The 17,819-nt window shown below is 34.1% G+C and overlaps 1 protein-coding gene across 3 annotated transcripts; it reads right to left on the minus strand.

The window, feature by feature from the left end:
• Window positions 1–1,520: 1,520 nt before the first annotated feature.
• On the minus strand, window positions 1,521–4,549 carry LOC110105925. Of its 3 annotated transcripts, none has more exons than XM_028696604.1 (4): window positions 4,266–4,549; window positions 2,735–3,935; window positions 2,391–2,530; window positions 1,521–1,932 (listed from the first exon to the last, which is right to left on the minus strand). In XM_028696604.1, exons 2-3 carry the CDS (start codon window positions 3,911–3,913, stop codon window positions 2,396–2,398), a joined length of 1,314 nt encoding a protein of 437 aa, XP_028552437.1. In that variant the 5' UTR covers window positions 3,914–3,935; window positions 4,266–4,549; the 3' UTR covers window positions 1,521–1,932; window positions 2,391–2,395. The 3 variants fall into 3 exon arrangements, with proteins under 3 accessions (XP_028552437.1, XP_020691276.1, XP_020691273.1); XM_020835617.2 differs by having other exon boundaries at window positions 2,379–2,530; XM_020835614.2 differs by having other exon boundaries at window positions 1,521–2,121; window positions 2,379–2,530.
• Between the last annotated feature and the right edge of the window lie 13,270 nt (window positions 4,550–17,819).

Consider the following 17,819-nt stretch of genomic DNA (forward strand, 5'->3'; position numbering starts at 1 on the left):
TCTTATTTATTTTCTTCTTCGTTTTTATGAATTATTAAGTTCCCTAGTGTTTTACCTAGGGATTTATCTCAAAATTCTGCTTGAACCTTGCTGAAATTCCAAAGCTCAGCCTAAGTTTCTTCAATTTCTGCATTTGTTTCCTATCAGAGTTCTAGAAGGAAATGTCAGCATCCTCAAATTTCATGTATAATTATTGGCACTAGATAAAATTACAACTCCATATCAAATGTTTTAGTATGTAGTTTTGAAAGCGAGTCTATGTTGATGTATTTGAAATGGTTTTGGATCGATAAGTCACTGTCCATGCAAAAAATTTTAATATATGAAGGGATAGGGAGACCATGAGTATAAGAGAGAGGAGAGCTTACCAATGGAGTAATGAAGAATTTCTAAAACTTTTCCATGACAAACGAAGATCAACCACTTTTAAAGTATACCAACCAATTTAAACTAATGAAGATACACTATTACCATAAATTTAAATGTGAACAATAGATTTGTAGATATAGAGTATGGTTAAGGCTTCATTTAGGATGACTTTCTTACTGTTTTGTAGAGCTGTTTTTTAGTATAAAAATCTCTATAAAGCAGGGAAAAAATAGTGGTCTAAAGTTGAAAATTATAAACACGTAAATCTTTTAAATAAAAAAGATTCTGAAGCATTTTCAAACAAAATTATGATGTTATGTGAGGCCAAATTCTACATCAATTAAGCTGATCAGCCATCTGCTAAAACTGATAAACCTTGGCAGTTAAAATTAAAAAGAACAAAGCATGAAAATCATAAAATTAGGAGATTTACATTCCTTGTACGTTACAAGAAAAAAAAAAAAAAAAAGCCCAAGCGTTTCTCCCTATCAGATCTCTTCAAAGAAATGCTTCAATCTAGCAAACTTCACTGTAACTTGCTTGTATTAGCAAAATTGCAGCAACCAAAAGAGAAAGAAAGATACCATTAAACTCCAAATAAATTTCTTTTAAATTAAATCCTTAGCAACTGCTAAAAGTATCCTGAAAAAAATTCGCTCCGACACTTCCATGACAACTTGATCTGCCTCCTCCATACAAATCCAATCATCCCATCCTTCATCTCATATGACATTTAGAATAGTTTCATTGCAATGAAGATCCTTCTCCAACATCATCATCAAACTCACAATAACTTTCCAGTTTCTTTATCCCATAATTGTTTTCCTCCAACAAGTAATTGAAAGATCTATATGACGATCAACCCGCCATCCTCTTTTGCATCAGTTGATGAATTGAAAACTTGCCCTCATGACTTTTTCCACTCATTAATTCCTTCTCTGAGTCAAGTAATTATTAATCATGGTCAATTTCATGTTCTTCTGAGATTTTTGTACGATAGAATGAAGGTTTTTGACACCAGAGAAGAGGGGTCGGCAGCTACTCGTCGACGATCTGGTGGATGTGTCCGAACACCGATCCAAGAACTCCTTGAAAGAAGAATCCACCAATTGAATATAATTCAGGATACATGAATCAAAAGTAACACGACAAAAGCCTTCATTTTATTAATCTCCAAAATCTCCCTATTACAAGCATTAGCTACATATTTATAGACAAAGGTATCAACATAATAGGCTACACCCAACATAAGAAAGCACTACTCCTATACAACCATATAAGCTACCATACAGAATTAATCTAGCCTGAAGTTAATAGAATAAAACAGCTCAGCTCCGGTCAGTTTTATAACATTGGTGCCAAAGAGGTAATGCATATGGTTGGAGGAAGATTGGCTCTTTAATAAAAGAGGTTTAAGGAGGTGTCTGATTTCAGCTGCATTCTTTGTAGGGTGTTTGTAGTAAGATTTCCTGATAGATTCTTCAATCATTTCTACACTTCTTCCAGCTTGGTAGTTCCTTGGCATCACTTCACATATTACCTTGCGGCCTTTTCTGATCTCATCTGTGATCAAATAATAGTATTAATTTGCCAAGTGTCAGAGAACTGAGTAATTTCTACTCAGACTACTCAGCTCCTGCATATAGAGCTGTTATTTTGACTTGAGATTGCATATTGCTAGGAACTTAAATCTATTTTGGGCTGGGTTCGAGTCAGATTTGATGTCAGTGAGCCCAAATAAAGAGCTAGGACCTGCCGAAATCAAAATTAAGTTGAGTTGAACCAAGACCAAATCGGACTTAAAATTGAACCAATTTTAGTCAAGTATAAAGCTCGAATCAGACTTAAGAAGCCATGCATGGTTCAAGTCGACTTCGGACTGAGCCAGCCGATAGCCGGACCTGGCTCAGCTTAAGATTAGATGATTCAAAGCCCTACCTGCATAGCTAAACCAAAGTAGTAATCCATGTTGACTTTTAATTTGAATAAGAAGGTAATAAGTGGATCACCTTATAGGTTACCTCTCTTAGAAGGCTTTGTGGGATCCTTGTGCTTGTTTAAGGAGGCTATCAGCAGCCAAAAGGCTCTTGCTTCTTGAAATTGCAGGGCTTTCAGTTAAAGCGTAATTTAACTTTCCATATTTAGTCTTTTTGTCTTCAGTCTGCAAAGAAAGATAACATCTTATAGGCATCTTACTGCATATTCATCTTGATATGCTTAGTTTGGAAAATCTCAGGAGGCCACAAGTAATTGGAAATTATGCAACCAATTTCATCCATTGATTACATGTTTTACTGCTTCAGAGAGAAATTCTTATTAAAAAAAATTTACTTGGGTTGGGAACTTGGGATGTTTCAAAAACTACCTTATTTGATTTTCTATTTGGTCTTCCTGCTGAAATCTTCTCCTCCTCCACAGAACTAATGGAATTGAATGATGTCGACTTCACTGAAAATTTATTCTTTCTATCTTGTTCATGACTTCTATTTGTCTGAGAAGTGAGCCTTTCTGAGGCCTGTAATTTTTCAGCCTTCATTTTTTCTGTAGGAGTCATCTTCATTGGTTCTCTTATGGCTTTCAACTTCTTCTTCTCCACCTGTTTCTTTCCATTAATTTCCATATTCTGTAAATCATCATTCATTTTCCTTCCCTTGAAAACAGAAGCTGTTGTAAGCCTTTGTGGTGCTTCCACTTTCTCTTTTTCAAAGCTCATCACTTCATTTTGTTCCAAATTTTCCGAAAAGTCACAGTCAATATCAGAAACTTTGTCTTCTAAGATTGAATCAGATGTTTCTGAAATTAGATTTATATCTTCTCTCCCCCTATAAGGCAAGTTCAGAGATTTCATAATCACAATCGGCGGGATGCCGTCTTTCTTACTATGACTTGCTCCATATTTCTTACTCATAAATTGTTCTCTCTTCAGAAAACCTGTAGATCTCATGGTTTCAATAATCTCATCCAAACTTTTGTTATTTACCACATGACTTTGACTTCTCTTAAGCACCTTCTCCTTTTTCTTGACTTCAATTTGATCATCTGAAGGAAAATCTTCTAAACCCATGAGCCTGGCAATCAAATTTGGAGCTTTCAACTTCTTTCCCTGGGCAGAAAATTCAACTTTTTTTGGCAGAACCGAATTTTTGTTCGAAGTAACGTTTTTATTATCAAATTTGTTAAACTTATCGCTGAACTCTTGCTTCATTTCTTGCTTGTAATTCGTCAAAGAACTGTCAGCAGAGAGTCTACGTTCGTGCAATCTGTTATATCTGCTTAAATCAATGGAGTTTTGTTCTGCAAATTCTTCTCTTTCACTTTGCCTTGTTTTGTTCATTAGCATTTTGCTTGATTCGATCTGAAGCCTTGAAAGCATTAATAGTGATTCCTGGAGCTCCACTGTTCCTACTAGAAGATCATTGAAAATGTCATTTTGTTGCCCGTTGGAATTCGAAGATTTGGACCAATTATCAATCATATTTTTGAGCTCTTGAGCTCCTTTAGAGACTCTCAGGAGCTGCAAATCACTTCTTTCTCTGAAATCCATGGCCTTTCCTTAATATCAGCTTCTGAAAAAAAAAAAAAAATATGGAATGTTACAAGTCTTTTTCTTCTTCTCCAGAATTCAGATTTTATTGTTCATTCTTTGTTAAATATCTGAAGAAGAGCAAAAGACCTTCTTTGATATGAGGAAAAAACAGATGAAAACTAAAGTATTCTCTCACCTGCAATCAGATGAACTGAAGACTAATTCAACACAATTAATTTTTGAAAGCTAAGATAAAATTAATCAAGCAAACAGCTTGAAACCTATTTGTTATCTCAAAAGAAAGGTAGAAATATTTTCTACATGTCATTATTAAAAAAAACAAACAAAAATGATTAGAAGAGAAACTTACCTGAACATCTGATGCTGTGAGTTAGAAGGCAGAAGAATTCACCAAGATGAGCATAGAAAGGAGCTCAATTTCACCTCTTCATGGCTGTTCTTACAGGTATTCTGGTTCTTTAACAAGGAGATAAATTTCATGGCAAGAGATAATTTGAAGTATGAGGAAAAGAGCTCAATCTTCAGAGAAGAAGAATCTATATCTGTTGGATTTTTGAAGATTGAGGAGAAGATCTAAGGTGCCTCTTTGCTGGTTCTTCTCTTGGAGTTCTAAGGTACTGTGTCTGAGAACAAGAAAATCAAAGATAGCTTGTATAAAAAAAGCTTTGAGGAAGAAGGCATGGATTTTAAGAATACTATGCCCATGGAGAATGACCAAAACACCCTAAAGGAAAATAGAATTACCAAAAGCACACTTAGGCATCGTTTGTTTTTTTGAGCTTTTGTAAAAGACAGTTTTAAAAAACATTAGTTCAGAAAATGGAGTTTTCTAACGGAGAAGCACATATAAAAACTTTCTCAAAAATGCAGAAAAATGAAAAAAAGGAGTTATTGGGAACGTGATTTGACGAACCAAACAACACAAAAAAAAAATCCTCTGTTTCCGAAAACGGAGACGGCAAAAAAACGCTCAAACAAACAAAGCCTTAGTTGCTTTAATTTAAAAATTAAACTTTAAAATCTGTCTAAAGATAGACTTTTAATTTTAACTCAATTTTAATTAAAATAAAAATATTATTTTCTAAGAAATATTTTTCATGTAGAAGCAATCAAATTAAATTCAGAATCATTCATATTCTGATTTCAATAAACTTATAATCGAATCAAACGCCTTGATAAAACGAATCCAAATACATCTAAAGTGGTCTAATTTGAGTCAAAATGAACCTAAATCAAGTACTTAAAACATATTTGAACCCTTCATGATATTAGTTGAATGATCAAATGATTCGCAAATATTGTGTGCTTATAGTCAAATCGAATGGATTGACAAGACGAATGCAACATGCCCAAGAACATCTAGTTCCGACACCATCAAAGCACTCACATGATAGATTAATAATCTATGTTCATAGGGATAGTGTTTTTTGTGAAGAACTCTATTGCATGGAGAGGTTCAACACCTGAGAAATATGAAGAACTGCATTGCACTGCCTATCTATCACCGTCGACAACTACCGTCTATAACAATCGCCACAATCGCCTAACTATTAATATTCGACCTCATCAATTGACTTCAATTGTCTGATCGTGAACACTCGACATCTGTTACATTATCTTTGATCCGCTGACCTTATATAATCCACACCGTCCTTCATCACTTCTTCAATAATCTCTGCAATGAAAATCTAACAATTATTCTAAATTATGTAATTTTTTCTTCTGCAATTGTAGGAAAGAGTTCTTCAATTATGGGTAAGAGCGAAGTCTTACATATTTAATAATATGGTGGTCTATTGCAATGGGTACAAGTCTTATAATTTTTCATATTAAAATTTCATGTCTCTTATAACTTCTATCAATGTGAGCTACATCTTTATAAAAAGCTATAATATTAAATACCCTTTCTCTATCGGCAAACTTTTTTGTCTCCTAACAATTCTATAATAAATTTATAAGATTTCACATTTGATTGGATGCAATTGCAAATTAATATTATTTCAAAACTTTATAAACATTAAAAAAAGTAAAAAGATTTGGCTCATATTTGTCTTTTGGTTGACAATTTTATCTATCAACTAAGAGTTCTTGAGTTCGAGTCTTACATATGTTGATTTTGTCTTAATTGAACTAAATGTCCAATATCTAGAGAGAGAGAGATGTAGATAATTTGTTAGTGGGCTTGAATAGCCTAAAGAGTTAGTAGCCGGCCGTGTTAAAAATTCACTAAATATAAAATTTAGGGTTTTCTACTTTGAATTTATCTTAGGAGGCTCCACTTGTCACAGTAGTTGACAATTCAATGCATAACGGTCATAATAAATGAAGGGATCTTTGCCAATTTGCAGAGTTGATGCAGAAGTAAAAGAGAATGATTAAAAGTTTATTATCTTTTTTAATAGAATAAATTAAAATTTAAAAATTTATTTATGTATTTTAGTTTTTACATCAGTATTTTTAGGTTTTTAATTTAAATAAAAAAAAGTTTGTCTCCATGGAGTTAAGAATTTAACACGTGCATTTTTTTTATAGATAGTTTTTTTTTTTTTTTTTTTTTTTTTTTTTTTTTTTTTTTTTTGAATCTTGAAGTGGAGGTTAATGAGGGGATTTATGAGGCTTGGAAATATGGTTAGAACTCAGAGATTATGAGGCTAGGGGGATGACGAGAGACAACAGGAGATCGCTCAGGGGTGGAGAAAAATTACAAGGTGGGATGCCATGGACAGTAACACCATGGGAGGCGCTCTCGAAGTACTACTTAAACTCTAGCTTCTAAACCCACTAGTATCTTCTATAGAGAGAGCTTCTAGGAGAAGAGAGCAATGGAGTTTCGCCCAGAGGGAACATCAAGTATGACAAAAGGCGACGGAGGAGGTATAACGTCGAGTCAGTAGGGCCAATGAGCTCAAACTTGTCGATCAAAGGCATTGCTCGAACTCGAGCTCATCCATTATAAACGAGTCGAGCACTCGCAAGCACTTGGCATCTGATTTTTATTAACAACTTATTAACTATTTTATTATTTAATTTTAATTAAATTATTTAATAAATTATATTTTTTTAAATATAAATTTATAATTTATTTTATTATTTAATAATTTAAATATTAATTTTAGCTTTTTGAAATATTTAATTTAATAATAAATAAATATTTAAAATGATTATAATTATTTAGAGCACGTCTCACGAGTCATGAGCCGAAGTTCAATGACCATATCAAGCAATGAACTCGAGCACGTTTTACTAACAAAGCTTCGAAGTTCTGACCTAGAGCCTCGAACCGTGAGCTCAGTAAGCTTGGCTGCCGGCATAATAAGTTAAGCTGAGTCAGCTAGCTCATTACATTCCCTAGGCGGAGGTGCAGGATAAAAGGACAAAAAAGGTATATGTTGTTAGACTGTGATGAGAATACCATACCTGATCATGGCTATAGACCAATCTTCTTGTTCCTCATCGTCAGTGATGACGAGGACAGTTGAGGAAGGTAGGGCAGTGACGCATAACAGAGGAGGAAAAAATTGCACTTAAGACATGGCTGAAGGTCTCCCTAACTCCCAGTGATGAGATTTCCACTCTGAATCACCACTATGAATGTGAGAGGGAAATAGTAGACAGGACGTTCAGTGGTGCCGATTAGCAATGGGGCCACTCACAATTTCATCTACCCAATAGTTATAGACAATTAGGACTGAACATTGGTGGACACATATGCTATGGGGTGATGAGTGGGACAGGAAGATTAAGAGAGTGTGAGGGATGTTTGTCGGAGTAGTCTTGACATTACAAGGGATCTCAATAGAGGAGGATTTTCTCTCATTGGAGCTGGGCGAGCACTAATGTCATTTGGGGATGAGTATGGCATACAGACTTTGAGGATATCTAAGGTAATTGGAGGTGCTAACAATGGAGTTATATGTGGAACGGTGAGGATGGTATAGGAGATACAAGACTCCTTTAAGTCATGACATCACTAAAACCATTGGTAACAGGTTTGACAACAGTTATGTGAAGTTTTTTATTGGAATTAAGGCTACAGAGCTTCAATGGATTAGAGGGGAGGAAGGAAGGGGAATATTCTTTCGTATAGCCGGTTATACAACAATTATGTGAGGTTTGTTTAGCCACAATTTAGGATTGCCACCTCAGAAAGAGGACAAGAGCATGTCATCACGCAAGCGAGGAGGTATCACAAATAGTGTAAAGCCTTATCGTTAACCCCCAAATCTAATGAAGATATAAAAATTTACGTACGAGGAGAGTGGAGATGTGCATCATACATGCAAGTGTGAGGCCATTCTCAGCCTATTTTACTAGTTGAAAAAGGATGGAGTTGATTGATTTTATGAGGACTTACTGAGCCACTAATAAGGAGATATATGCTAGTAAATTTCTATTCAGTACTAGTTGAGCTTTGTGGCAGTAGGCTGGAGTATTACAAAAGCTGATCTAAAGTCAAATTAACTCAAGCAGATCTGGATGAGAGAGAAGGTGTTCCGGAAAGCTTTTAGGCAGACGAGGCGATACTATGGAAGTTCTTGGGATTTGCCATTAAGGTCTCACCAACTGACCGCATGTTAAACTTTATTATCTCCCTACCATGATAAGGTGTTTCAGCTTACACTCAGGCAAGTTTGTCTGGTTTCTATTGATAATATCTTGGCATGGCAAAAGTGCCATGATGAGCATTTAAGGGTAGTCCTTAGGGATGTCTACAGAAGCATCAACTGAACGGCGGCATATGGAAGAAGTTGATTTATTTTGCACATGTGAAGTGTGAGTACTTAGCGGCATATGTATCCCAGAAAGGGGACTGGCTATTGAATAGGCCCAAGATCGAGGCAATTGCTTGAAATGGCCTCCTACCTAGGACCTAAGAAGAGCTAAGGATTTTCTAAGATTGACGTAGTATTACTAGGAGGTTCTCTGAAAGGATACAACACCCATTGCTTGCGCATTGAAAAAGCACTACATTTAAGGGAAAAATTATGTTCATCGCACTACTGTCTGTACCAATCCATACTTGATTCAGCTGGTTAGGAAATATGAAGTTTGTTTACCGCTGCTACTTCTATTTCATTAGGATTGATAATTCTTTTAACAATACCTTCTAGAGAATGGTTTTAGTTCAAGATGCTGAACAAACAAAGTTTTATTATTAATAGAAAAAACATCAAATGTGATGCAACATGTGGGTAGAAAAAATATACGATAATGACCGAGCGGTATTCGAGCATACCGAGCGTACTGAGAATGTTACCAAAAATCATGTAGTGGCAATTATTTGTCATTCATTATTGTACTACATTCTCATGGAGGATACGAGTACACCAAGTATATATCAAGCCGGCTATGAAGCATGTATCTAGATAGTTCGGATGTACTTAGTGATATTAACAGTACCGAGCATTGCACACTAGAAGTATCGAGGCATATTCTATAGGCATTTACCCTAGTAGTACCCCGGAAAAATTTAACCTAAGCAATACTTAGCTTACACTCAGCATTCCTAGTGATACTCCAATAGTATCGGGCACTGTACTTCAGCAGTACCAAGCATGTTCACAATAACATGTATTTCCGTACCCGAGGCATGTACCTAAGTGGTAGTTAGCGAAAAACATTAGTACCTCAAACAGTACCGAGCAGCAGCTGTTAACCTAGTCTAACCGAGCATGTCCGAGCAGTACCTAAGTATAACTAGCACAGTACCGAGCACTTGTATTTAAGTAGCACTATAACCATAGATGAGCACTGTACCTACATACCGCAACAGATGTACTAGTATGCACCAAGAATGTACAAGCAACACTGAAGCAGTTATCCAGCAATAACAACAACATAGCTACACAACAATTAACATGAAACAAAACATCACAATAAGAAACGAAAGCATACAATGAGCATTTCTTTTATTCTTCAATGACGAGTATGAATAACTTGTAATATTTTCTCATAAAATTTTACTCAAGAGCATGCTATTTAATACGAAACATCACATAGAATAAGAGAAAAATGCAATAAGAATTACACTCTTGAGAGAAATAAAATGAAGTCTTAACAAAAATTATATCTTTTATATAAATTTACCGAGTTGATTTACAATAAATCGTCTTGCCAATTTTTAAAAAATTCCTCATTTAAAGTATTTGAGCTTGTTTGAGATTTTCATATGCATGAAGATGAACACAGTTTGTTGTATTTTCCATGACAATTTTCTTTGAAATCTAAGCTCATCAAAACATAAAAACATATATTCTCTCATAAAATTAAAAAGAAGTGATTATGCAAGTAAAAATCTCTTTACTACTAAGCTTTCTTTTCTTCCGTCCAATGGTCTGAAGAATATGTACAAGTCCTCCAACTAATCCCCGATCTTCATTCATCTGTTTCTTCTTTATTTTTTTCTGAATAAGGCATCCAAAAGTTTTATCCCGCAAAAAAACAACAAATATTTCAGCGTGTTTGTGGTTTATTTATTTTAAAAAAGAGCGTATCCTACAAACCCAAAATTGAACATAAAATTTTTTGGGCCAAGTCTGATCGGCGTGTCAACAAAATAAATAAAATTATGGAACATAAATAATATCCACATAACAATACAGGTTCGCAATCTACTATTGGAAGTTCGGACATAAGACCACATCCGGACTACCGCACAGAAATATAATTTCCCCTATTCAAGGCAATAAAGAGTAGCAAAACCCCCCTTGTGAGGCCCATGCACTTGATGCGAAAATTTCACAATAGGAGGGGCGGTTTAGGAAGGAAATTTATTCAGAAAGGGGTGTTAGTAATTAGCTTTTGATTTGTATTCTCTAAATAGTGGAGAAGGGATTAGGTTGGATTATGTGAAGTTTGCTTATTTCTGAATTTTCTCTTAGGTGTTTGGGCTCTAACACATGGCTAAGCATTGGGAGAGCCGGATCTTCATCTCCTCTCGAAATTTGAAGATCCATTGTATCTTATTTATTTTCTTCTTCATTTTTATGAATTATAAGTTCCTAGTGTTTTTTAACCTTAGGGGATTTAATACTCAAAGATTCTGCTTGACTTGCTGGAAATTCCAAAAGTAACCAAAGTTTCTTCAATTTCTGCATTTGGGTTCCATCAGAGTTCCTAGAAGGAAATGTCAGCATCCTCAAAATTTTCAATGATTTTATTGGCACAGATAAAATACAATCGCAGAATCAATTGTTTTAGTTATGTAGTTTTGAAAAAGTGGTCTATGTTAGATGTATTGAATGGGTTTTTGGATCGATAAGTCACTGTCATTGCAAAAAATTTTTAATTAATATGAGGGATTAGTGAGACCATGAGTATAAAGAGGACGAGGAAGAGCTTACCAATGGAGTAATGAAGAATTTCTAAAACTTGTTCCTGACAAACGAAAAGCAATCAACCACTTGTAAAGGTATACCAAACAATTAAACTAATGAAGAGTACACTATTACCATAAATCTTAAATGTGAACAATGGAGATTTGTAGACTACTAGAGTATCGGTTACGGCTTCATTTAGAATATTGACTTTTCTAACTGTTTTGTAGAGCAGCTTTTTAAGTATAAAACCTCTATAAAGCCAGAAAAAATAGTGCGTCTAAGTTGAAACATATATAACACGTTAAAGCTTTTAAATACAAAAAAGATTCTTGACGCATTTTCAAAAATTATGATGTTATGGTGAGGCCAATTCATACATCAATTAGCTGATCAGCACTCTGCAACAACTGATAAACTTGGCAGTTAAAAATTAAAAAGAACAAAGCATGAAAAATCATGAAAATTAGGAGATTTACATTCCTTGTCCCACGTTACAGAAAAAAAAAAAAACCAAAGCCCAAGCGTTTCTCCCTATCAGATCCTTCAAAGCAAATGCTATTCAATACTAGCAAAATATCACTGTAACTTGCTTGTATTAGCAAAATTGCAGCAACCAAAAGAGAAAGAAGATCCATAAGAACTCCAAAAAATTTCTTTTAAATTTAATCCTTAGCAATGCTACAAAGCTATCTGAAAAAATTCGCTCGGACACTTCCATGACAACTTGATCTGCCTCCTCCATACAAAATCCATCATCCCATCCTTCATCTCATAATGACATTTCAGAATAGTTTCATTGCAATTGAGATCCTTCTCCAACATCATTCACTCAAACTCACACATAGAACTTTCCAGTTTCTCTTATACCATAATTGTTTTCCTCCAACAACGTAATTTGAAAGATCTATATGACGCCATCAACCCAGCATCCTCATTTTGCATTCAGTTTGATGAATTGAAACTTGCCCATCATGACTCTTTGCCACTCATTAATTCCTTCTCTGAGTCAAGTAATTATTAATCATGGACAATTTCATGTTCCTTCTGAGTTTTTGTACGATAGAATGAAGGTTTTTTGACCCAGAGAAGAGGAGGTCGGGCAGCTACTCGTCGACGATCTTGGTGGAGTGTCCGAACATCCGAGTCCAAGAACATCCTTGAAAGAGAATTCACCATTTTAATATAATTCAGGACAGGATACATGAACTAAAAGTAACACAGACAAAAGCCTTCATATTTATTAATCTCCCAAATATTTTCCCTATTACAAGCATTAGCTACATATTTAGAGACAAACCGTATTCAACTAATAGGCTACACCAAATAAGAAAGCACTACTTCTATACAACCATATAAGTACCATACAGAATCTAATCTAGCCTGTTGAAGTTATAGAATAAACATTCACTCCAGCTCCGGTCAGTTTTTATACATTGGTGCAAAGAAGGTAATGCATTATGGTTGAGGAAGATTGGCTCTAATAAAAGGTTTAGGAGGTCTGATTAGATGCATCTTTGTAGGGGTTTGTAGAAGAACTCCTTGATAGATTCTTCCAACTCATATTCTACCAATCTCCAATTTGGTATTCCTTGCATCACACACATATTACTTGCGGGCCTTTTAATCTCATCTGGACAAATAATATATTAAGTTGCCAAGTTCAGAGACTGTAGTATTCCTATCATACTTATCAGCTTCTGCATTATAGAGCTGGTTTAATTTTGATTGAGATGCATATTGTGCTAGAATTTAAATCTTTTGGGCTGGGTTGAGCAGATTTGATGTCAGTGAGCCCAAACAAGGAGACTAAGACCTGCCGAAATTCAAAATTAAGTTGAGTTGAACAGACAAATCGGACTTAAAATGAAGCACATTTTGGTAAAGTATAAACGCTGAAATCAGACTAAGAACAATAGCATGGTTCAAGTCGAACTTCGACTGAGCCCACTGATACCAGGGCCTGCTCAGTTTAAGATTAAGATGATTCAAAGCCCTAACAGCATAGCTAAACCCAAAGTAGTAATACCAATGTTGATTTAATTGATGAATAGAAGGAATTAGTAGTGGACACACTATTAGGTATTACCTCTCTTAGAAGGCTTGTGGACTTCGCCTTCTTGTTTCAGGAGGTACACGCCAAAACGCTCTTGCTTCTTGAAATTGAAGTGTTTCAAGTTTAAGCGTAATATTAACTTGTTCCATATTTAGTCTTTTGTCTTCATTGCAAGAAAGATAAACAGTCTATAAGCGCTTTATGCATATATTTGATCTTAGTTGCTTAGCTCATAGGTAGCAATCAGTAGGCACAACTTGTAATTATCATTGAATATACATGTTACTCAGCGTTACATGTAAATTTACTCGTCAAAATAGGGCAGAATCTTGGATTCAAACTACTAGCGTTGGATTATGTTTCAAACCTTTCTATTTTCTATTTGGTCTTCCTGCATGAATCCTCTCATCCTACACAGAGAACTAATGGAATGAAGATAGTCTGACTTCACTGAAAAGTATTCTATTCATCTTGTTCAATGATTCTAGATTTGTCTGAAGTTGAGCCTTTTGAGGCCTGTAATTTTCAGCCTCATTTTTCTGTAGGAGTCATCTTTTGGTTTCTATATGGCTTAACTTCTTCTTCTCCACCTGTTCTTTCATTAATTTCCTATTCTTGTAAATCATCATTCATTTCCTTCCCTTTGAAAACAGAAGCTCGTTGTGCCTTTGTGGTGCTTCATTCTTCTTTTTTTCAAGTCATCCTTCATTTGTTCAATTTTCCGACAAAGTTCACAGCAATATCAGAAACTTGTCTTCTATAGATTGAATTCAATGTTTCGTGAATAGATTATATATCTCTCTCTCCCCTATAAAGGTACAAGATTCATATCACAAATCGCGGGGATGCCGTCTTATTACTAAGACATTGCTCTCTATCTTACTTACTATAAATTTCTCTCCTTCAGAGAAACTGCTAGACCATGTTTTCAATAATCTAATCACAAACTTTTGTTATTTACTTACAATGACTTGACTTCTCTTAAGACCATCTCCTTTTTCTTGACTTTCAATTTGAGATCTCTATAGAAAATTTCTAAACACATTGAGCTAGCGAATCAAATTTGGAGCTTTTCACACTTCTTGTCTGCGAAAATTAACTTTTTTGGCAGAACCTGAAATTCTTGTTCGAAAGTAACTTTTTTATCATATTTATTAAAATCCTATCGGGTGAACTCTTGTTCATTTCTTGCTGTATATGTTCAAAGATACTGTCAGAAGAGTCACGTCTGCAATGATTATACATTCTGTTAAAATTCAATGGAGTTTTGTTCTGGCAATACTTCTCTTATCACTTAGCCTGTTTTCTCATTACATATTGCTTGATTCGATCTGAACCTTGAAAGCATAATAGATCCTGGAGCTCCATGTTCGCTATCAGAAGATTCATGAAATGTCATTTTTCTGCCCAGTTGGAATTCGGAAGATTTGGGCACCAATTATCAATCATATTTATTGAGCTCTTGAGCTCCTTAGAGACTCTTCAGAGTGCAAATCACTTCTTTCTCTCGAAATCATGGCTTCTTAATCGCTCTAAAAAAAAAAAAAGAATGGATTAAGTCTTTTCTTTTTCTTGCTCCAGAAATATCAGAATTATGTTTCATTGATTTAAATATAGAAGAAAGAAAAGACTCATTGATAAGAGGAAGAAACACAGATAACTAAAGTATCTCTCACCTGCAATCAATTGAACTGAAAGAATTAACCACATTAATTTGGAAAGTAGATAAAATAAAAAGCAAAACCACTTGGACCTATTTTGTTATCAAAAGGAAAGGTAAGAAAATTTTCTACAAATGGTTTATTAAAAAAACCAACAAATGTATTAGTAAGGAGAACTACCCGAAACACTGAGTCGTGAGTTAAAAGGCAAAGAATTCACCAAGATGAGATAAAGAGCTTCAATTCACCTTTATGTTTCTACCAGTATCGTTTACAGGATTAAGAAATAAATTTTCTTAGCAAGATAATTGAAGTATAGAAAGAGTCAATCTTCAGAGAAAAGAATCTATTCTGTTGATTTTGGAATGGAGAGGAATCATAAGTGCTCTTGCTGGTTTTCTTTGGTTCACAGGTACTGTTCTGAGAACAATAATTCAAAGGATACATTTAAAAAAAGCTTTGAGAAAGAGAAGATTTAGAATACTATGCCATGAAGAATAACCAAAACACCTAAAGAAAATAGATTACCAAAAGGACACTTTCGGTTGCTTTTTGATTTTAGAATTTTAAAATTATTAATTGAAGTTCTAAAAGCCAAATTCTAACTCAAAATATTGAAAAGGTAATGGTCAAAAAAAGAAAAAATCTCCTCCGAAAACCGAAGCAAATAAACAACTGTTCTTAATTTTAACTAAAATAATTAAATTACTCAATAATAAAATATTATTATAAGAAATATTTCATGTAGAAACATCAAATTAAATTTTCAGGAATCATTCAATCTGATTCAGACTCCGCTGACCCTCTATGATAATCACACCTCCCTTCACCACTTTCTTCAATAATCTCTTTTGCAATTTGAAAATCTAACATTATTACTAAATTATGCAGATTTTTTCTTCTGCAATTTGTAGGAAAAGAGTTCTTCCAATATTGGGTAATAGCGAAAGTCTTACATATTAATCAAATATTGGGGTCTATTGCAATGGGTTACAAGTCTTATAATTTTTCATTATTAAAATTTTCATGTCTTTATAACTTCTTCAATGTGAGCTACATTCTTAAAAAAGCCTATAATATAAACTTACCCTTTCCTCTATCGGCAACTTTTTGTCTCCTACAATATATAATTAAATTTATAAATTTTACATTTGATTGGATGCAATTACAATTAATATTATTTCAAAAACTTCTCACTAAACATTAAAATAAAATTAAAAAGACTTGGCCATGTTGTCTGTTGGTTGACACGTTTACACTATACAACTAAGAGTTCTGAGTTCAGTCCTTAGTAATTGTTGATTCTATCTTAATTGAACTAAATGTCCACACACACACACCACACACACACACACACACAACACACACAGCCACACAACACACACACACACAACACAATATATATGATATATATAAGGTTGTCAAGTCGAGTCAAGGTCGGATCTGGTCGAACTCGAACTTGACCCGACACTGTTGGGATTCACACCCGAAACCGACCGTTTTTAAAAGGGTAAGGTGTCCGCACCAACCCAACCCGATTCGGTCCGGGTCAACCCGACCCGACACAATTGACCCGAAGTTGACCTAAAATTGCTAGTTTTTGCGTTTCGTCAAATCAGGTCAATCCTCGATTTTCGGGCAAAAATCGGGTCAAAACGTTCGTCAATCTTTGGGTTTCTGGGTCAAATTAGGAGTTTTCGTTCAATTCGCGGTCATTTTGGGTTGCTGGAGTCAACCCGAACCCGACCCGATTTCTTAAATGATGATTTGTTGGGACCCGAAACCAAACCGTTTCGAAGTCCGAGTGGACCCTAACCCGGATTTTGGGTCAGTTTCGAGGTCGTGCAAAAAGTTGACACCCCATAATTAGTAGTACTTATATAATAGTATATATATATATATATATATATATATTATATATATATATTATATATATATATATATAATAATTATATTATATATAGTATATATGGACGAGAGAGAGAGAGAGAGAGAGAGAGAGAATGTAGTACATTTGTTAGTGGGCTGGATAGCTAAAGGTTAGTAGCCGGCCGTGTTAAAAAATTCACCAGTAAATATTAAAATTAGGGATTTTCTATTTTGAATTTATCTCTACGGAGGCTCCACTTTCAGACTTAGTTGACACATTCAATGCATAACGTCCATAATAAATGAAGCATCTTTGCCAAAATTTGCAGAGTTGATGTAGAAAGCAAAAGAGAATGATTAAAAAGTTTATTAATCTTTTTTTTAACTAGAATAAATTAAAATTTAAACATTATTATATTTATTTTATTTTCAGTATTTTAGGTTTTATTTAAAATAAAAAAAAAAGTGTGTCTCATTTGGAGTTTAAGAATAATTAACCCGTGCATTTTTTTATAGAATCTTGCTTCGATCGAACATATATGATAAATATTTGTAAAATTAAGATATTATATATATTAATAAAATAAGTATTTTGATAAAAATATATAAACAAAATTGAAAATGGTAAATATTTGAAGTCTCCATTTATGACAAAAATTTGATTAGAAAATGCTCTACTTAGATCTTTTTGAGATAAATTTTTTAATGCTTTCAAAAAATGTTTTAGATTAAAAATCTTCTATTTTAAAAAATTTATGATACTAAAAACTGCCTTTATAAAACAATAAAATTTTGTCTCAAACAAGGCCTTAGATTCTTTTGGATGCTTTTTATTAATTTCTAAATGTTTTTTTAGTACAAATTTTTTAATTATAAATTTTGTCATTAAACGTTTTAGAATGCAGCAAAATAATGTATCCGGGTTTTGATTCACAGACTTTCTTATTGCTGCCGCGTATTGAAGCCCAATTTCTCACTGCAATTAATCCTTAAATGAGGAT

Source organism: Dendrobium catenatum, unplaced genomic scaffold (assembly GCF_001605985.2).
Source record: "Dendrobium catenatum unplaced genomic scaffold, ASM160598v2 fragScaff_scaffold_783, whole genome shotgun sequence".
NCBI classification, from domain to species: domain Eukaryota; kingdom Viridiplantae; phylum Streptophyta; class Magnoliopsida; order Asparagales; family Orchidaceae; genus Dendrobium; species Dendrobium catenatum.